This window comes from Phragmites australis, chromosome 22 (assembly GCF_958298935.1).
Source record: "Phragmites australis chromosome 22, lpPhrAust1.1, whole genome shotgun sequence".
Classification (NCBI taxonomy): Eukaryota; Viridiplantae; Streptophyta; class Magnoliopsida; order Poales; family Poaceae; genus Phragmites; species Phragmites australis.
In genome coordinates this window covers 13,038,471-13,060,742 of record NC_084942.1, presented here as the reverse complement: position 1 = coordinate 13,060,742, position 22,272 = coordinate 13,038,471, and the positions used below count along the sequence as shown (strand labels likewise).

At 45.5% G+C, this 22,272-nt stretch overlaps 1 protein-coding gene across 1 annotated transcript; it reads right to left on the bottom strand.

The window, feature by feature from the left end:
• Positions 1 to 438: 438 nt before the first annotated feature.
• Positions 439 to 15,626, bottom strand: LOC133904835 (E3 ubiquitin-protein ligase UPL1-like). The gene is made up of 17 exons (XM_062346418.1): positions 15,411 to 15,626; positions 15,128 to 15,254; positions 13,374 to 13,469; positions 13,087 to 13,290; positions 6,488 to 12,983; positions 5,234 to 6,315; positions 4,846 to 5,142; positions 4,543 to 4,750; positions 4,167 to 4,420; positions 3,804 to 4,078; positions 2,363 to 3,473; positions 2,136 to 2,282; positions 1,958 to 2,038; positions 1,651 to 1,876; positions 1,424 to 1,563; positions 1,115 to 1,221; positions 439 to 1,000 (listed from the first exon to the last, which is right to left on the bottom strand). The coding sequence occupies exons 2-17, from the start codon at positions 15,221 to 15,223 to the stop codon at positions 898 to 900; spliced, it is 10,923 nt and encodes a 3,640-aa protein (XP_062202402.1). The 5' UTR covers positions 15,224 to 15,254; positions 15,411 to 15,626; the 3' UTR covers positions 439 to 897.
• Positions 15,627 to 22,272: the final 6,646 nt, after the last annotated feature.

Genomic DNA, 22,272 nt, shown 5'->3' with positions numbered 1-22,272 from the left:
CTTCTGTGAAGCATGGTAAATTAGTTCATAGTTATTTGTTAATTTTGTGTGATTCATGGTCTACAATCATCTTTTAAAGCTTCCTTAGACAATGAAAAGTGTGATGTGGTGTTTTACATAGAAGATTGTCATGTGCAACAACTATCTAGTTCTAAACTTTCGTCCAAAGATGCAAAGTTGCCCTACGTAAAAAGCCGAGTGTCCGGTGAAATCGACCATGTAATATGCCATAACAAAAATATCAATTTCTTGATTTGTATCATGATTTATAATTGAATCGTATTGATTTGCTAGGTCCACAAGCACCAAATATTTCAGAAGGCTCGCTTCTATATTTGTTATCTCAACAAATGGATCCTACTACCTATAACAACAATAATAACGCTGGCCATCTCCGTCAGCATGCACTCGTGCTATGGCGTCAACGACGCACCAGTCTTCTAATTCTCACCCAATAAAGGCGCATCGATTTGACAGAAAACTTGCATTCTACATAATCTTCAGTTACACCTGTCTATGCCCCCAAGACAAACTTGAAAATAACAAGGTATAACAAAAATCCTTAGGAGCCAAGTCCAATGTAACATGGTGAAAACTATTAATGGGGCAACGGCCGGAAACGACCAAAAAGGGAAAATCAATATTATCAACATCAATAGTTGCCATCTTTCGACACTGCAGCGCCCCCCCGCATATATTTCAATCCTCGGCGTGTTCCATCACGGACGTTTCTCAACAATTGTAAGAGCCGCGGGGCCAGAGCCAACGCTTCGTGTTGGTAGCCAGTGGAATCCAGAACATGGAAAAGGTCAGCGCACTTCCTGCTCGCCAATTGCAACTCTCACAGTATCTGTACAGACTCCCCAACAGGGCATGCACAAGCGCAAGAATGGCCGATTAACCAAATCCAAAACCTTCATTTGCTTCATGAATAGCCAATAGTAACCTCTCCTGGAGCTGCTCTTTGGATGTGTACTCAGGCAAGTCAAGTTGGTTAAAGCTGCAGTAAGAGATGAACATAACAGAGCTGATGTCAGTAAACTAGATAAATTATGGTGCCTGCCGAGTATCTTTCATATTAAAGTGGAACGAAGCAAAAGAGCAGATTGGTTACCAAGTATGAGCTGAAGGCAGGTGGTTGGTGCTGCCGTAGGCCTTGTGTATCTGAAACCGTTGTGGCCCAGAGATTCCTTGGAGTGCACTGAAACCCTCAAGAGGTACCTACAGTTCAACTCAAGCGTAAGCAACAACATGGATGCAGGACCAAAGATTCCAAACATCACGTTTATACTTCTGTTTGGTACTTAAAATATTGGGCAGTCCAGAAGTCATAAGTCAAACTAGAGGTGCAGACTGGAGGGTTATCCAGAAATTGCATTAGAACCGAACAGGTAAGGAATCAGGGACTTGCTATCAGCAATACCTTTGAAGTGCCAGTCACAAACTGGAGGAATCGAGCTTTGTCTTCCTTGCTGAACCCTTGGACGATTTCCCAGAACCACTGAATGACCGGAGAAGCTATGCTGTAGCCAGAATATTCTGTATTTGCTTTTAAATCATCCACTGAACGAAAAACATACAAAAAGGTAAATTAGGTCCAATACAAAACTACATTATTCAACAACCCTGAATCATATTTGTAAAACTCACAGTCAATATCTGGAAGACCACTGATTAGAAGTTCAAGCTCTTTGTCGTTAAAGATAGATATCAGCTCCCTTGGAACTAGTTCATCAAATCCTTCCATGAATGCATTAATCTGAGGCCTAATTGCAGTGGTCAAACGATGTTCTGCTACCCGGTTCACATATTCGTGCTTATTCTCCTCGGTTACCCTGATGTTACGCCCTCCAGGAATCAACTCACAATCAGTGACCTGCAAAGATGACCTAGGACTTAGATTAAAGAAAAGAGTGGCACGGGCGCAACACGCACACACACACACAGAGGCCAATACCTCTGCCTTCTCATACAATATCCGCTTCTCTTCGTCTGCATCCATGGTGAAGTTGACATCCAAAACATCACTTATGTCATTCTGTACACAGAAGACATAGAACAGGTCACATCTGAATGATTAACTGTCGATAAGAAACAAGCTAAATAATAACCAGGGTACGCAGAGAAAAGCATACCTCAAGCATCCATTTCAAATTCTTGTAGTACGCAGGATCAATGGCTTCAATGTCATGGTATGTAACCTTGACACCAAGTATGTGTTTGTAGAAAGATCTAGTAAAATGGGCATCCAAAAGCTGACAATCGAAGAGAGCTTTGCCAACCTAGTGGAAAATAAATTTTAGAAACAAGACAATATACACATAAAGTAATAAGCGTATAACTAGGAGCATCATCAACTAACCACTCGTCCAACAAATTTGAAGTAAGAGAGGTGCTCAGTTTGATATACAGAGTTAGGATTCGGTTGAAATGTCAAATCATTCCCCACCGTTGTAAATAGAAGGGCACCCTTGTCGAAAATCACTCGTGATAGCAACTGATACCACTCTCTTGTGAGCCCACCAGCATCAATTCCTTCTTCTCCTTGAAAATGAACAGTGAGCCTACCCTTCAACTCCTGAGGTGAGCGCATCCTAAGCTGATTATAGGAGTCCTCAAGAATGTATGCACGGCGCACAGAAATTCTCATAGGACTATGATGATGATGATCATGTTGATGCTTGATTTTAGACCGGAAATATGCACGTTTGTTGTCAAAATCAATCAGGCGAGGGATTTTCAACATTAGTGAGAATGACTTTTCCAGCAACCCAGGGTTTTGGCGGATGAATGCGTTCAACAGTCTTCTGTGTTTCTCTGAGAATTTTACAAAAGCATTGTGCTTCTCATCAAGACTGGCTTGACCACCAGATGATCTCTGCCCACCACTAGATGTTGAAGCATCTTCCATATCAGAAGTTGAAGCCTCTTGTACAGCATCAGGTTGTCCAGGACGCAACTTCTCACATGTCACGAAAAATGATTCTATATATGGTAATATGTTCTGGGTTCCAGCGGGCAATGGAGGTGCTACACCTGTTGTTAAGGAAGCTGCATTTGCAGAAGTGGGACTTAGATTTAACATGTATTCCGAAGAGCTTTCTATTTTGCTTATGCAGTTGCTCAGCTCCAACCACAAATCATCCAATGCTGTGTTAATTTCAGAGATCTGGGAAACTGCATCTGAATGGTCCTTTTCAGCAGGAAGTTCTGGATCCTTTTTCACTTGAAGAGTGGTGACAAGAGAACTCAAAGCCTGCACAACTCTAAGAATTGCAGTTCCATTGGCCGATGAAGAGCTAAGAAGAGCCTTTTCAGAATTCTCGTACAAGCGAAGCTCCTTCATTGCACAAAGTGTCAAATTTTGCATTGAACGTGCAAGCTCATTTATGAAATGGCAACAGAAGAAAGGGGCCAGAGCTACAATCTTTTTCAAAACTTCTGCTACAAGGAGATATGCATTGTCTGACAATCTGAAAAGACAAAATGGCAATCCATTACCACGTTAGATAATAAATAAAGATTACAAGGAAAAAAAGAACTGATACAGTATATAGTTACTGGTTATCCAAGAAAAGCAGGTTAAAAGAACATAAGAAAGTGTACAGCTAGCAGCATAGTTCTCATATTTTTCAGGAACGGCGTAAAGGAAGTAGAATGGTAGTATAGCAGCCAGTAAGGAAAAGAAAGAATTCTATGGACCACTGAAGAAATTCACCAAAGTTAGATTATGACAATATAGCAGCCAACAAGGAAAAGAACTAATTGTATGAATCACTGAAGAAATTCGCCAAAGTACATACCCATCATGTGCAAGCAATGAACATAGCAATCGAAGCTCTGGTTGGGGAAGACTTTGCAAAACGGCTTGCAGGTTATTTTCGTTATCAACAATAGGGGCTTTAATACTATCCTCAGCATTTGAATTTGATCCAGATGATCCAGAAACGTTGGCATCATCTTGGGCATCTTGTACTGCATTCTCAGGTCCAGATGGTTTCTCAGATGATGCTTCCAACTTAGCTTGATTAATTTCATTCTCGGCATTAAGCATAACAACTTCAAGAAGGTTTAGTAACTGCACAGGTTACAAAAGGCTAAGGAAAGTGAGGGTAGAAAAAATAAATTAAATATACACGACGAAAAACCAAGAAAAAATTGCTCGCCTGTTCAAGATGCGCTACACTCCTCATATAAAGTGGCTGATTCAACAGAGTTAACAGCAGAACAAGAGCAAAGGCCTTCTGTCCTTCACCTTCTATAAGAACAGCCTTGCCGGGCCTCTGATCAAGTGCTTCAATATGACATCTTGATGGACAAGGGAATTCGAGAAACAGCAAGAGTTTAGCAACATTTGGATGACTTCTTGCCAAGTATGTCAAAGTTTCAAGCACACGACGTGAGACTAATGGAGGCACACCTATTTGCAGCAACAAAGAGAATCCATTTAATATACAATCAAATGCCTTTTAAACTCAGAAATTTAGCACATATCAAGAACACCAACTGCCTAAAAAACTGAAAAAAGGTTAATTTATTTACCATCTGAAGATTGAGGACGTGAATATGTGATATTTGCACGGCACCCATATAACCTAAAAGGCGGCTCAGTTGCATCTATTGATTTCTTTGAAGAACCCTGCAGATCAAGCATAAGCATGTCCACCAGAATTTTAACCAATGACTTTCTGCTTTCCCGGTGAGCACAAAGGTTCAAGAGAAGCCTCTGCAGTTGACCCTTGTATAGAGGCTGTAAATAATAAGAAGAAGAGCGAAGACCATTACATGAAGTGTTCCCAGCACACCAAAACAATATAGAACTCACAGAAGAAACAGTGATATTACCTGAACAACTCGAAGCAAACGAATAAGAGCTTTAAGGGCATCCTCGTCAACTAGTGATGCACCTTCAGTCTCAATTGGCTTGCTAGTTGATCGGGAGGAATCACCACCATTTCTATCAAGGCCTGCTCCCATGATTTCACCACGTCGGGAGGACTCACCTCTCCTGCTCCTGGAGTTCATGCCAAAAAGTGAGCCACTATGGTACCGATGAGCAAATCTCTCCCTCAACATGTTGGCTTCAGCAACTAGAGCAGGTGTCAGTGTAGCTAGTAGAGTGTCCGGAGATGTCAAAAGCACCTGCAATTAGAATCAATATGTAAAGAGAATGAGAAACAGTTAGAGCAAAACGTTCAGAAATGAGAGAGAGAGAGATCAAAACCAACTATACCTCTTCACGAATTTCTGAGGGAAACGTCGCAATAATTGAAACAGCATCCATTTCAACTGGCTGTCCTTCTAGTTCATGTGATTGTTGCAACCTTTGGGCACGTTGTTGAGCTAGAACCTCTTCTCGTATATCAGGGGGAAGTGCAGCAAGGAATTCAGGATCAATATCGTCATCATTCTGAGGTTGCTCATTAGAAGCCTGAACCACTTGATTTTGACGTGAAGAAAGAACTTCAGCTCGCAAGTCCTCTGGAAGGGCCTCCAAAAATGTAGGATCAATTGAGTCAGTGTCTGCAGCTCTATTAGGCTCTTGATTCCCCTCGTTAGCATTCTGATCAGATTCTTGGATTGGATTTTGAGGTACCTCACTAACACTCCCCAGAGATACATCCCTGCTGCTTACTGGCACAGCACTTCCAGACAGCCTCCGTGATCGAGCAGCTGCCTGCATATCACCCAAAGGTAGCCGATCTGAAGCCCCATGGCGGTCGCCATCATCATGCCCCTCAACACTTCCTATTTCAACTTCTAAACTTCTGAGGCTCTCCCCTAAAGTAGCACCACTGCCACTGCTTGCTTGGCTGACTGCTTCCACATCACGTGCACCTGCATCACTACGCTCATACTGCATCTCTGTAGCATGCTCACTTGCATTGGACACATCTCTTTGAAGTGCATCACTGTGAGGAGGTGCAGGGCCAGCACTTTCTGAGCCATCTAGCCCAGACCTTACTACAGGATTAACTGCATTTTCGTTGTTTTCATTTTGTTCTGCTGGTGCTGCTTCCCTTGCCTCAGCTTCTGATCCATTGTTGGGCTGGTCATTTTCTTGATCAACACCGGCAGGTGTTCTCTGGCCATCAGGTTGTTCAGGAGTGGGCCGCCTCAAATGAGAGATCAGTAACTCTTCAATGCCTTCAGGTACTGCAGGGAGAGCAGACCCACTGCGTTGAGGATTGTCATCTAGCCACATATTAAAACGGTGTCCATTCCGTCCACTTCGCAAGCTACGGAATATAGCATCCAGACGGGAGGAGCTACTTTCATGATTTCGATCAGAGAAAGCCATCTCAACTAGATTTTCTGAAAAAATAAATAATAATGTGAATTAGTCATGTATGCCAGACTGGACACCATATATGTAACAGGCTAGGAGGATTAAGTACATAACAATCTAGCAGGTTTCTATTCTAGTTTACCAATGGCAAAAAGCAAATTCGTGGAAAGGGGTGGACTGTAATGGAGTAAGAGATACCTGGTTGCCCTTGATGTGGAAGGTGCAACATCGAAGAAGGCTCTTCCAAAAGTGGGTGGTCAAGAACACCATGATCGCTTGCTCTTCCAAGAAGATTGTATATGGATGTACTACGGCCTTGCCGTCTTGTACCAAAAATGTCCAAAGGCATCACACGCAGTGTATCCCCAGACAAATTGTTGCTCCCTCCAAAAACTTCAATGTGGTCGAACACATTAATTCCGTTAATCCCCTCCTCCAGGCGAAGGATGACACCTTCCTCATCCTCATCTTCATCGTCATCTTCTTCTAACAGATCCTCATCAAATTCTTCTTCATCCATTTCATGGTCATCCTGATCTGTGTCAGGATGAGACATCTGACGGGCATCATCTTCCTCCAGGTTGTTATTCTCCTCATCTTCATCATCTTCATCAACCTCCTCACCATCATCTCCTGACATATCTTCATCAGTGTCTTCATCATCATCAGCCATATCCTCCTCTCTATTGCGTGGAATTTCAAATCTGATTTCCATTGTGGATTCATTACCAGTTCCATCTTCAGTCATGTCATGCATAAAATCATCTGCACCGTCACGAACAAACCCTCCATCCATATCACGGTCATGATCCATCTCATCTGCCACTGAATCTGAACTTTGTGACGTTTGAACAGCATTCAATGTTACCCTGTGATCAGTAACCATTGCAGTGGGCTGAGAAGTTGAGTCAAGAGCCTGGAACCTATTAGATGACGAATCTACATTATTGTTGTCAGAGGCAATCTTTGATGAGTTCTCTCCTTTGGCATTAAAATCTGATGAATGAACATGTTCCTTAGTGACCACCTCCAGGGCCTTAACAATAGCAGTAACAATCTTGGCTGAATCAGGGTGATCCAAATCAAGAACTTGAAGGGTTCTTGATAGAGATTGAACAAGACCAACTTCAACAAATGTAACCGCAGATTCTGCTGTCAGCGAGGAGCCAGTTGGTGACCGGGCTGTCAGAATATCATTCAGCAAATCAACATACACATTCATCCTTGAAATTGGGGCTTTGTAAGCCATAGAAGAGTCAGTGAAGTTAACAAATATACTGCAGATTTCAGAAAAAATCCTTTTTCGACCCTCTGCAGAACGAATAGACGATGCCACCAAGAACTGACTAGCCCTTGTTGCCAATTTATACCTCCAATCCCCATCAGTTTTCTTCTCTTTCTTTTGCTTTATAGCATAAGGAAGGAAATGCTGCAAGATACGATTAAAGATTCCACCACTGCTTAAATCAGTACTTGCCCGATTAGAGCCATGCATGCTGCTCAACTCAGCATCATGGCGAAGGACAATTTGAATGGATGACGCATAAGTCAACAATACATCTGTCAGCAGCTTAAGGACGGATGCATTTTTAGCAAGGGATGCAGTAACCTCTTGGATGGCATGCTTGCTCTCTTCAGGCGTCACAGCCACAGCTTTCCCTTTCCCTTTTGCAGAACTGCAGTCAATATCCATGTCTGAGGATGAGGCAACACCAGAGACAACATCAGGTTGATCCTCTGCTCGGGGTGGTGGAACAAAGGACATAACCAGATTTAAGAGATGCTCTATAACGGTGACAAAGCTTTGTTGTGGCTTGCGGTGAGATTTCACATTCCTTGCATTCAAATCAGGCTGTTTCCCTTGAGCACTTGAAGGAGATACTGCAGCCATGACCCCTGATGTTACCTTTGTGACAGCACCTGTTGCCTTATCAGCTGACTTGTCCTTCTCTTTCTCCTTGCTCTTTTCTTTCTCGCGATCCTTCAACAGAACATATGGTCTATCTCCAACCATCTCAATCTGGCACACAGCTTGGGCAGCTTTCATAAATATCACTGGGTCCCTACATACAACAAATGCCAAATTCTGGACAAAATTGCGTGGGGTAACCCTGGGATTTGCATGCCGGTTAGCAGCCGTGACAAGACTGTGACGTATCTCCAATTCCATTGCTTGCTGAAGGGTGTGGGGATCCTCCAAAATATGACGAATGATTGTAGAAGACACGTTGTTGAATCCAGAAAACAAGCTACTTGGCGGCAAAGATAGCAACGCATTCAGACCACTGGACTCAAGAAAACAAATAGCAGCAGCATGAACTTTTGTCAGTGTAGCACAAAGCTGAAGAACAGCATGCATAGTAGCAGAAGGCAACTGCTTTTGAATACATTTGCAACAGATCTTCAAAAGTTGCTTCTGGTCCTCCAATTCCAATAGGCCAACACTTGACAAGGATTCTGAATCCTTTTTCTTGCTGTCATCAATCACAACTGATGTTTTCATATTTGAATTATCCTTTTTCAGGACATCAAGCTCTGTAACATCTGGCAACTTCGGATCCAACTGAAGCATCCTATCAACAGAAAGAAAACAGGAAGTCACCCAATTTGGAACCTCAGTTATCTCACTTTCCATAGGCTCCAACTCCCAGCTGCAAAGCAGACCCAAAGCAACCTTCACAAGACCTGCCTTTGAGGCGACTTCCCGGGCAGCAGTATCTCCATGGAAAATCAAAGCAAGAACATGAAAAAGAGCAGATAATGCTGTATCTTTTAAAGGCTCAGATGCTATCACACACTGTTTCAGATTATCAATCAAATATGTAATCACCTTTACTCGGTTTTGGCCATCATTCTGTGAGCTGATAGTCACAAGCATGTCCCTGACCGGGAAAGCTAATGTTTCCTTTGTCTGAAGCAGTCGGAGACATGAATATAATATTTCATCTATGGGAGGAAGCTGAACTGTTTCTTCTTCCAGCTCAAGATCGTTGGACTTACTATCTTCGTCTTGTGTTGATGTATCAGAATTCCCAAGAGACATTGCAAGAGCCCGAGCAAGTTCATCCTCCTCCTCTTGTGGTTCCTCTGGGTGTGAGAATAACCAATCAGTTGCTATTTCGACACTGTTTGTTCCAACTTGTCTTAATGCTTCTTCAGCCCTGGCACGAGAAAAACCCATCTCTACAATCAGTGAAATTGCATTCTCATCAGGGGGTGGACCAGTCAAACGGGCACCACCATTGGCAACAGTGTTTTTCACTTCCACCCCAGAGCAAACATGTCTCATTATGGATGTGATTGAACTGATCAACTCAACGTTGCATTCTGGAAAGTGGGGATGAGCCCAGATGGGAAGAACTGTCTTCAACACCTTTGACTGAAGCAACTTCATGAACCTCTCAGCATCTTGTGGAAACCTGACAATTCCATTAAAAATAGGCTGCTCAAGTAATTGTCTAGTTGATGAAGAGAGAATAAATGATGAAGTCACAAGATGGTCCATAATTGCTCCATAGCTGGAGAGGGGACCATAAATCCATGAAGAATCCGTCTCCTTTCCTTCCTTCACAGTTTTACTATCTGTCTCCATAGGTGATGACGGTGGCCTGCTCATCGTGAAGAGCAACTCACTGGTAGCTTGAAACGTGGTTAGGATGGCCTGAATGACACCACGGCTATAAAATGATTTCACCATAATTGGATTACAAGATTCCGGCCTATCTAATAGTATTCCATCAATGAACTCAACCACCTTCCCGAGGTATCGGCACTTTGTGGTAACAGTAATCTCCCTCTCAGAACTGATTGTGTGCCCTTCAAAATTGAGGTGCTCCAACACAATAGAAGCAATATTGCCAGCAACAGATATAACAGATGGGGATAAATTTACAGGACTGTTTTCTCGACGAGATGTGAGCAGCATTGCTTTCCCAAGCTCCGTAAAAAGATGGTTGATATGGTACGAGAGAGACCTCATCATGTCACAGCAGGACGAATGCTCAGATCTTTTCTTGTCATCTTCTGATCTTGTGCTAGCATTTGCATCAGATGAACTGGAAGACTGGTCCTGGGAACTTGAGGGCAACCCTAAACTAGAATACCTATCGGTACCAGCTCTCTGAGAGTCACTAGCTGCACGGCCAATGTCACGATAGATATTAATGAGGTCAGACACCTGAGACTCTATGTTCCACCCAGAACCCCTTCGCCTTAAAAGTGGATCAAGATATTGCCTGAAAGAAGTGTATCTGTTATCATCAATGTCGCTGACAGACGAGTCAGGTTGCTGGGCTTCGTTTGCTGAAGAAGATGAACTGGCTTCAGAGTCGATCTTCTTTTCTTCAAAAAGTGAAATTTGCCAAAGTACTTCTCGGTGAACTCGTCCAACATCTTCCAGGACCTCCCTGCTGGCATCTCCAAATTCTGATAGCAAAGCATTGATCCAACGATTATCTTTTGAGGCAGCTAGGAATAGCAAAAATTCAACAACGAACAGAGATGGGATGGCTCCTTTTTCTAACTTGGTCATTTCAATTGAACTATAAACTTCATCAAGTTCCTGCAATGCATTCTTCAAATGCTCTCTTAAAGAGGAGCAAAATGCACGTGCAAGCGGAGTAGAGTGATGCTGTGTAAAGCCCTTGAATACCATCGTGCTATGCAAAGCAATAGGCATCCCTCCAGATGACTGTGTGATGCTAGGCCTCAACAAGAGTGTCAACAGAGCCTGTAGACCTCCCTTTTCAACAAATAACCGGCATGTTTCAGAGTTTTCCATTGTCCGGTGCACCAATACCATCACATGGAAAATGCTAAAATGAGAAAACTGCTCATCATTAGTGCCCACCAAACTGGAATCCATAGCACTTACTAAATCACGACCTTCAGCATCAGTTTCCATATCTGTTTTTTCTTCAGAGGTGGCTGTTTCATTGCTTTTATCTTCCTGAGATGAACGAAGTTTGCTGATTATTTCGATAATTATGTCAACTCCAGTACTCCTCAGGGATTGCACATGACGAAGAAGCTCCTCCACTGCATGAGCTAAAAGGACCACACCCTCATTCATTGGTATCAAGTATTTCCTGCTAGTGAAGATGTCTACAAGATAACGTAGTGCTGCAGTTTCCCTGACAGCCTCGAGCCCTTGGTTATTGAGGCAGATTGCACCCAGGCCATTAGGAACACAAATAAGAGCTTTACAAGATGGTATTACACCAGCAGTCACTGATGACAGAAAAGCATCTGGAAGGCCAAGCTCCTTCAAAGCAGGAAAGCATGTAGGATCCTTATGAATTATCTCGCTCATAACAGTAACTGCTGAAAAATAAATGTCGCCTCCAAACTTCTCTACATTCTGAAATATAAGGGAAAGTGAGACAGGCAATGAATTATCTTGGGAGCTTTGAGAACGTGCAGGATTTCCAGGAGAATATGTAGCAGATCCCAATGCCTTGAGCAAAGCTTTAATCAATCGCTTCTGGGAGTACAGTTGGTCCTCTTCTGATTTCACTGCATCATTGGTAACCATTGAATTATGACCATCAGTAGTACCAATAACACGCTGCACTTCTACATGTAGCCTCTGCGACAAAAGCTCTACACCACCCAAATCTTTAAACAGAGAAACAGCAGGGCTGCTGTACTCCATCAGCTTCTGGAGAGTCTTTACTGCCAAACAGACAAGATGAATGTGAGAAGGATCATTATCTTGCAGGAGGGGCAAGAGGGGAGGAACCATCCCTGAACCTCTAATGGTAGTCCCAGAACTTGATGAAGACAGTACATGGAGCAGAAAAAATTGAAGAAGGGCATCAACAATTAGAGGAGATGAGGTATCATTAGGACTATTGAGTGATGATATTGCTTTCTGCAGGACACTGAGCAAGACCATACGATTTCCACCAGCAGAGATGATACTTGATCCACTCAGTATCCTAGCACGCTCATGAGATGATGCATATGCTGCTAGCTGTGCTCCCAGCGCCAGCATAGCCAGTGCACGAATGGGCCCAGGAACAAAATCTTCTGACCGAACAAGCCTGATTAATTCATTTATGTACTCTGGCTCATTTGTAAAGAAAGATGTGAGTTCGTCATGAGCATCACTGGATTGCACCAGAACAATGAAGGAAAGAAGACTTATTCGGCTATAAAGCCTGCATGTCCCTACAGAATTGAAGGCATGGGCATATCGTATCCTTGTAAACAATGCAAACCTGTGCTCTGGAGGCACATTGAACTTATCCATACATTGCTTCAGTATGCTCAAGTCATCCTCCTTCCGAAGATGCATGTCTGGAATATGTATCACACACAAACTAGATGAGTTGCTCTTGTCACTAGTTTGGTCAGGATCTTGGGCAGGACCCAAATTATACTCAAAATGAAGAGTCGAACCAGGACGATGCTGTGTGCCATCATATTTGTTCTCCATGTCTGCTGGGAATAAGCATAAACCCTCCTGCTGATTTCGCTCATTTGCCACAACACAAGAATATAAGCCTAGACCTTCCTCCTTGCTGCCCCATCCTTGGGCCAATGATAGAAGGTGGCTGTTTATAGCTCCGCAGCTTATTAGCTTTCCATTCATATGCAACTTTGAAGGATTTATTTTCACCAGTGTAGCAAGAGTTTCCAAAGCCACCACAACTATCTCAGGGTCTGACGATGCCAGGAGAAGCTTAAAATACTGATAGAAAAGGACAATGAATTAACACGAGCCAAATAAAAAATCATGGGCTCTTAAAATTTTCAAAGAACAGGAAGAGATAACAGCACAAAGAAAAGCTCACCTCAAGACCAGCAAAAGAACTTTTATTCTGGCAATTATCCAAAACAATCTGCATAACTCTTAAAATTTTCAAGATGGTATTTTTTGGCAAAGGATCAGCCTCGTCCATATCATCAGATAAAAGAAGATCCTTCCTAGAAGAAATGTATGTCTTGAAATATTCGTCGAAATGCATAAATAAAGGCTTCCAGTGGTGAAAATTTCCCTGTGACCAAGTGTCAAAAGTAAGCAACTACAGGAAAGTAAGGAGGTGCAAATATAAAATAGGGAGCTTTTTTAGAAAGACACCTTATTGAACTCCCAACGGAAGCCTGACAGTGGTATCGCAATGTCATGTAGCGGAAGATTGATTACTCGATCAATAAATGCTTTAACATTTGCAGGCTGCAATGCAAACGTGTACATTATTTATCAGCAAAGAATCGTTTTCACAGGTGCACCAAGGATAAGATTTATAAGAAATTTTGCAAAAAGTTCAGACAGACAGCACAAGAAACTGGTAGAGTTTCAAGAAACAAGCATATTGAAATAACAATATAAGGAATGCCCTTATGTTAAACCACTTGATCCGGAAAAAGCAATGTGTAAAATACACATATTTGTTACAATAGAGTACACTGTATTTGCATTATCTATGCGCTACAGTGGTTATGCTAGTTCCTTGAGGTGAACATAACATGGAAGTTTGCCAGAATGGTGACTATGCTGGCTCCTTAAGAGGTGAATAGACCATTACAGTTTTTTAGTAATGAAAGGAACAAGTGTCTCTTAAACAACAACCAAAGCTCACTGTACAATGAACAAACCACCTCACACTAGGCTGTAAATCAGGTATAACATTAACACATGATCCATATTTCCGTATTTTACCTTTCAAAGCCAGTACAACAATAACAAAAGTTACGAGTCACTAACAAGAATATGGAACCAAAAAGCAGAACCTTCCATAATAAGTGCTAACAGTAAGTAGAATTGTAGGAATAACCAAATCTCCTTACCCAAAGCTACAAAATCAGGTGAAGTACCAACAATCACTGTATGGAACGTGCTATTCGGTGTCTTACAACTACTATGTCATAATGCTGGTCATTATTCAAAACAAATCAGGTGTCCAAATCACAAGCATAAACAGCCACATCGGCTAAGAACAACCCAAAATAACATGTGGCAAAAATTGATAAGCCTCATCACGGAATCATAACAAGATGCAACAGTAATATAGCAAAAAAAAGGCGTCAAGCAGTGTGTGAAATTATCAAACTGTGACATGACAAGTACGAGACTAATTTGCAATTGTCCTGCAAATCTACTGCAAGTACAAAGTACTGGCCTCAACCAGGCCCATAAAGCCCTAAACCATACAAGTTGCAGGATGCGACGTTCTGTTGTGACTCATAAATTTTGGGTCTGGAACAACTAAATGACTAAGAAAAACAGAAATACTAGACCCAGAAAACAACAGCTCCAGCAAAGAGGCCACGTGGATTGGCCTGGGTCTTCTTTGGCTAATGAGACCTCGATCCCAAAGCAAACACATAAAGCAGACAAAAGCACATCCATCAAAAACATTTGCCCCTGCTTCCACCACACGGCACCAGATATGAGATATTATACCAGTGAGAATGTGATACTAAAACTCCTTAATCCTACAGACAGCAGCAACCAAAGCACCATGTGCAAGAACGCAACACACTTAAGCAGCAAACTAACACTAGAGGGTATAGTTATAACACCACCACAGCAGCACAACGGAACATGCATGAGAACCGAAGACATGACAGGACTGAAGCACCATAGATTCTACCGTCGCTACCCAGTCTCAAAAATGGGATATCATCAAACAGCATGAACTAAACACAACACCTACGCCACAGCACAGCACAGCAACAGCAGCGCACGATAAAAACCCTAGCCCAGGACCCAGCGACAATCCCCCAAAAGCAGCAACAAGGCCGCATCGCATCAACGAGTCCCGATCAAAACCCTAGGACGAAACGACGGCAAGCAGCCCGGATGTAGACGGGAGCGCGCGGAGGACTCACCGGGTCGGACTCGACCTTGATCGCGGGCGAGACGGCGCGGCTCCCGGACAGGATCTGCTGCAGGCGCAGCGGGAAGCTGGCCCTGTGCGCCGCCATCTCCGATCGGGAACCCTCACCTGCGCCTCACCTGCAGAACCCACCACCGACAGAGTCAGTAAGGACGCGAGAAAACCTCCGCTCGAAATCCCGAGAAAACCCTAGCCCGGCCGGCCCGATCGCGCGGGAGGGGGCCCCGCTCGGGTCAGGGAGCGGTGGCTGGGGGAGGGAGGGCGAGTACCCTTACCGGTAGGGCTTTGGACCGGCAAGGCACACACATCGGACGCGGCCGGCGGCGGAGGACGAGGGGTGGGGGATTCAGAGGCGGCGACGAGAGGAGGGAGAAGATTGCGGTGTTTGTTTTGGGGTGTGAAGAGGAAGGTGAGGAAACTTGGAGGAGGGTTTGGTTGCTTCGCTTTTTCTTCTGAGGAAAGGAGGCGCACGCACTGGCGCTGGCGCAGCACGGTAGGTCACGGGCCCGGCGCGTGACGGCAAGCAGGGCTGACTTGGATTGGATCGGTGGCGGTTTCGGTTCATGAGTCTTCTTCTATTTCCCATTTCCATTTGGGAGGCTTCGGGAGGTTTCTTTGCTGCAAAGGCTTCAGGGGGCAAACAGAGAGAGAGACTGGGCTGGGCTGGGCTGGGCTGGGCTGGGGCTGGGGCTTCAAAAGAGCAAAGCCCATTCTCTTGGGCCAGGATCCAAAGAGAGAGTAGGATTCAGAGTTTGATACATTGAAAGCGAGGGACGAAACAGAGGTTGGATTTGCATGGTTCGGGTCTTAGGCCATCTCCAGCAGTTACCTTAAATTTTCATCCTCAAAAATATTATTACAACATCCATTATCACTATTACAGCATCTCTTATTTTTTCATCTCCAGCAGTTACCCTATTTTCTACCTTCTACTACTCTTCTGCACAGACTTAGCCCTCGGCTAAGGTGAAAATCCCAAGAAGAAGCCAAGCTTCAGCTTCCACCTCAGCAACTGTCATAGTAGTTCCAGAGAACAAATAACGTAAGAAAATGGCAGGATATTGAAGGTTAATAAAAAGTAGGCCAAGAAACATACTAAGTTTTCCCCTAAAATCAAGCTAGGGGCGGTAGAGTCCTTCTGTCCCCTTCGAGCCGAAGGCTGGGATGGTCCACCCTTCGCTTAGTGGCCATACCCCAGCAGTGACGAACTCTTCAACGAGGTCGCGAGTACATAGGTGCTTCACACACCTTGTGAAAGCTTCGAAGGCCGCCCGTTGGGAGTCCTTCATCGACACATTTGGGGCTTGGTTCCCGTTGTACTCTTGGCACTTTGACATAAGGTACCCCTTTTATCTACTTTGTGGTAAAACCACCACTGTGTCCAGTCCTTTGGCCATTTATTTTTTTGTAGGCCATGGTGGGTGTGGTCAAGCCACCTCGGTAAGTAAAGTTCATGCAGCTATAGTGGGCTTTGCATTGTACGTTGTCCGTGAAAACTGGCTTCGACTGGTTTTGGAGTTGATGAGCAGTAATGAAGGCTTTGCTGAGGCCTTCACTCCTTCTAACCTTGCCACCCATGCGAAAAGGCTAAGCCAAACAATGGTGTTGAACATTAGCTGATGGAGATAGACCTCAAACATCTTGAGGACCTTCATCACCATCTCGTTGCAAGGTAGGCAAAGTCTAGCTCTGAAGTAATCCACGAAGACAAGAGCTTCGTCATCTTATGGCATTGGAGTCTCCTGGTCTTTGGGCAGCCTAACCTTCGAAATATCGCTTACCAACCTTTCTTTCTTAAGACTGGACAAGACTCCTTCGTCGACTTTCAACCTCTTGTTCTACTAGGTCTTCAGCCTACCAGTTTTGCTTTTTAGAGCCATCAGGTCAACCTACCTTGGCTTCGATTCAAAGTGCGAAGGGAGGAGAATGGCTTCAAGCAGATCGTAGAGTATGAGCGCGTAGGCTTGAATGCAGAGGCTTGGTAAAAACAAATGAACAGCGGGGTAGGCTATATATAGTGGTCAAAATGCCATCTCAAGAGTAGTTGAGAGGGCGTGCGCCGCAAATTGAACCGTCACATTAATGGCAGTTAAGACAAATGAATAGTAATTGATGTTCGAAATTTGAACCGTCTCTCCAAAATAAAATCGTCACACATAGAAAAGTTAGACCCTTCGGGTGAACATGGGGTGGGGGGGCTATCTAGCAGAAGGTAACTCACACAGCAAGAGGCCTTCGACGGGCCAAAGGGGATGGCGTTCGATGATACCATCTAATTGACATGTTAAACAAATCATGGGGGAACCTATAGCGAACATGGTCGTTTTAGGGCATGTATGTGATTTTAGTGATTAATGACAATATAGTCAATGGAACTAACATGTTTGTCAAATATATGCTTTAGTAGGTCTCATGAATGCTATACATGAAGAAGTCGCTAAAGCTGAACTCAAGAAAGTTTGAATTGGACGAGTTCAGAGAAAAATTGCACTCACCGGATGGTCCAGTGCTCAAACAAGTATACACGCCGAAGTGTTTTGACACAGAAGAAAAAGTTGAAGAACACACTGGATGGTCTGATGTTGAGGTGACGTACACACCGGAGCATTTTCTAGGAGGTGCATTTCTATAGAAGAGGAGTTGTATACATCGAATGGTCCGTCGATGAAGAGGAGCGTACACTAGAGGTTTCACCGGAGCATTTTCTAGAAGGTTTTCAGTGAAGAGAGGAGTTGTATACACCGGATAGTCCGGTGATCACAAGATTATATACATCGGACAAACGCATAGTAAGAAGTGGCTCGGTTGGCTCAAGTATACACACCGGATAGTCTGGTGATGGAGTTCAAGGTTACATTTGAACATCCGGTGTTCATAATGAGTTTGAGTGTGAGTCCAACGGCTAATTCCAACGACTAGTTTCTACTGTTGTACACGCCGGATGGCCTGGTATTTGTACTGATGTTAACGCTGAATCATTCGACGTTCACAATTTTTTTGACCATTGGAGCAACGACTGGTCGTAAGTTTAAGGCTATAAATACCCCCCCTACTTAGCCATTTGAGTGTGCTAGAATCCATAGAAGCTCATAGACACTTGAGAAGACATCCAAGTCACTAAAGTGCTAAAAGTGATCATCTAAGGTAATTAAGCACAAGTTAGGGAGTGATTAGTGCTAATAGGCCTAGAGAGAGATGTTGCTAGGTGTTGCTGCCTAGAGAGGGGATCAAGGAATGATCCTATATTGTACCAAGTGGTATGTCAGCACCTTAGAGTCTTGGTGACTCATTGGCACCGTGAGCCTTGGTGGCTCAAGCTTGTTGACCTTCCGACTTGATGTGGAGCGATGACAAGAAGCTTATACGGGGACGTGGAGACACTTGCCTTGGTGGCTCAAGCTCCAAAGTGAAGACATGACAAGTAACCGGAAGAGAGTCTTGTGGTGAGGCCTTGCCTGTGGCTTGGTGGCTCAACCTACTTGATGCCTAGGTGGCTCAAAGGTCGTGATTGGGTGCCCTCCGAGACCTATAGCTTAAGTGGCTGCTCCAACGTGGACTAGGGGTGGCGCTTATACCATTGATACTACGAGATAAAAATCCCTTATGCCGAGTTTGCTCTCTCTACCTTCTTTACATTTCCGCATTTACATTCTTGCAATCTACCTTTGCATTTTTACCTTCCTAGAATAGTTTGCCTAGGTTGCAAATCTTTTTGAATGGTGGAAGTCCTTAGGAGCAAATTCGAGAATATGCGCATGCAGAGGAGGAAAAACTCCACCGTAGGCGCTCACGAGCTACCGAGACTTCCCGGGTCGACCTAGAGAAGTCACCCTTGGAGGCAGGACCATCACACATGCCCTCTCCTCCAGCGAAAAGGGGCCCCGAGGAGGTTCATACCTCTGGTCCCCAAAGGGGGCGGCAACGGCAACGCCGAAACATCAATAATATCAGCCCCAAACAAAAACCACCCCAGGGGGCATGGCCAAGGATGCCTCGGAGGCATCCCGGAGCGAGGCCATGATCTAAACTGGCACTTCGGGGAGGAATCCTGGTGCACTCTACACAACGCGGGACGGGGACACAACACCGACAACTATCAGACCCTCACTACTTTCCGAGAAGAATACCTCGGAAGGCATGCGACCTTCGCCTCAATTGAGGGGGCCACCCAGGAGCAGTTTGAAGATTGCAGGCCACCGGCCGGCCGGTCGGCGGGTTGATCATCTAACCTTGCAGAACCCTCTGCAACTGGCCCTACCTTCTCTGCCCCGGTCATCTGCAGGGCGATACAATGATGAGGGGGCACAGGACAAACAGATGATCCTCGCTATAACCGGCAAAGGGAGCTCAAGCTGCGCTTCAAAATGGTAGCGATGAGACTATGCACCCGGGGTGTACCACATTGGAGCAACCAGCATCCATCGACAGGCCCCCGAGTGGACTGACGCCTCCGTAACATTCACCATCGACGAATCTGAGGGGGTGAAATTTCCCCACTCCGACGCCCTGGTCATCTCGACCAACATCGCCGAAGTTGAGGTCCGGTGAGTACTGGTCGAAGGAGGTAGCTCGGCGGACCTCCTATTCATACATGCCTTCGACTAGCTCCGAATCCCGTGAAGCTGGCTCTCGCCAAGCCACAGACCCCTCTAGGGGTTCAATGGGGCCCCCTTGATGCCTTAGGCCAGATAAAACTCCCAATCATCTTCGACGAAGGCCCTATAACACGAATAGAAGTAGTCACCTTCGACGTTGTGGACATACCCTACACCTACAACGCCATCCTGGGACGAGGAACCTTGAACAAATTCAGATCTGTGCCCCATCACAATTACCTTTGCTTGAAAATGCCCGGACCCCAGGGACTAATAGCTGTCCACGACGGCCAAGACCTGGCTAGGTGCATCGAGTACGAGCACCCCGCTCCACTCTCCGGTCACCACATCCATGCGGTAACCCAGGAGGGCTCCAAGGACCATCCACCGGCATATCCAGGGCACCACAGCCCTCTGAGGCCACAACAAGAGGGAGATATAAAGCGTGTCCCCCATACACCCAGACCAACCTAACTGGGCCTTCCAAATAGGGGCAGATCTCACCCCCGAGCAGGAAGCCTAACTCCTAGCCGTCCTACAGGGTAACCTCGACACATTCGCGTGGTCACCACAACATCTCCCAGGAGTTGACCGCCGCATTATCGAACACTCTCTCTAGGTCGACCCGAAGGCCCATCCCGTACGCTAGGGGCTTTGCAAACTCTCCCCAGAGCGGACAAAGACCACAAAGGAGGAGGTCTAGAAGCTCCTTAAGGCCGGCGTTATCCAAGAGGTAATCCACTTCGACTGGCTCTCCAATGCTGTCCTAGTCAAGAAACACAACGGGAAGTGGCGCATGTGTATTGATTTCACATCGCTAAACAAGGTGTGCCCTCGGGACCCATACCCCCTTCCCCGCATCGACCAGCTAGTAGATTCCATCGCCGGCTGTGAACTGCTAAGTTTCCTGGACGCCTACTCCGGGTACCACCAGGTGTGGATGGCGATAAAGGATGAGAGTAAGACCAGCTTCATTACCCCCTTCGGGGTATACTGCTACATCCGGATGCCTTTCGGCCTTCGAAATGCTGGGGCCACCTTCTCTCACCTAATACACAAGGTACTGCAACAACAACTGGGCCGTAATGTTGAAGCCTACGTAGACAATATCGTGGTGAAAAGCTGACTCAAAACAAACCACGACGCCGACCTGCAAGAAACGTTTGATAGCCTCTGGGCTTCAAGCATACGGCTGAACCTGGAGAAATGCATCTTCGGCACCAAGGCAGGAAAAATGTTGGGATATCTCATCTCCTGGAGAGGCATCGAGGCCAACCCCAGCAAGATTCGAGCCATCGTAGAGATTTCACCTCCCACCAATCCAAAAGAAGTACAACGCTTGGCTGGCCACCTCGTAGCCCTCAGTCGCTTCCTCGCCAAATCCGCCGAGCATAGCCTCCCATTCTTCAAAATGTTGAGGGGCTCCAAACCGTTCAGCTGGACTCCAGAGTGCTAGGCGGCATTTGAGGCCCTCAAGACCCACCTTTCCCACCTCGAGACACTTGCAATGCCCCTCCCCGGCGAAGGGCTGCTCCTATACCTGTCTGTCTCTGCCTCTGCTGTCAGCACCGCCCTGGTACGGGAGGAAAAGAGTGGCAACCACTCTGCTCAAAAGGCCATATACTGTGTCTCGGAAGCCTTAGCGGGGCCAAGACACACTACACCGAGCTTGAAAAAATAGCATACGCCCTACTGATGGCCTCACGCAAACTTTGACACTACTTCCTCGCCTACGACATCAATATCCCAACCTTGTACCCACTTGGCGATATGTTTCACAACTGGGAGGTGAAGGAATGCATTGGTAAATGGGCGGTAGAGCTAGCCCCCTTCGTAGTAAGGTTTGTGGCCCGCACCGCTATCAAATCACAAATCTTAGCAGACTTCATCATCAAATGGACTCTGGTGCCCACCGGACCTACCACTACCCCTCCCTAAGACATCTGGACTATCTACACTGATGGAGCATATGGCTCCATGGACACCGGAGTCGGCACGGTCCTCATCTCCCCCACAGGCTAGTAGGTCCAGTTCGCTGCTCACCTGGACTTCAAGACAACTAACAAGATAGCCGAGTACGAAGCTGTCCTCTTAGGCCTCCGAAAAGCCGGAGCATTGGGGGCAGCCAGAGTCATCATCTGGACCGACTCTCAAATCGTCGCCAGCCACATCGACAAAAGCTTCCAAGTTCGACATCCAGACATAGCAAGATACCTCGAAGCCATTCGCAAAGCTGAAGCACACTTCCATGGTATATCAATATGCAACATACCATGAACGGACAACGGCCAGGTAGATGTCTTGGCAAAAGCTGCTGCCACGGGTAAAGACCCACTATTGGGCACCTTCCTCGAGACTCCACACCAACCAGCTGCTACAACTCTTGACGAGATGACCGCCACCATCCTCCCCATCGAAACCACCGATTGGAGAACTCCCCTCTTATCCTTACTCAGTGGAACAGAAGAGCTGGATGACCTGGTTGCGCTCCACTGCATTTAGCACCGCGCTAGGGGCTACCGTCTATTAGAAGGTGCCCTTT

Excerpts from the sequence above, each read along its gene's own strand:
- LOC133904835 (XM_062346418.1), bottom strand. The coding sequence starts at position 15,223 with ATGGCGGCGCACAGGGCCAGCTTCCCGCTGCGCCTGCAGCAGATCCTG. Across the intron at positions 12,984-13,086 it reads GTTCTTTTGCTGGTCTTGAG|TATTTTAAGCTTCTCCTGGC; the intron begins GTGAGCTTTTCT and ends CTTTTCTATCAG. Across the intron at positions 4,421-4,542 it reads ACGTCCTCAATCTTCAGATG|GTGTGCCTCCATTAGTCTCA; the intron begins GTAAATAAATTA and ends TGCTGCAAATAG.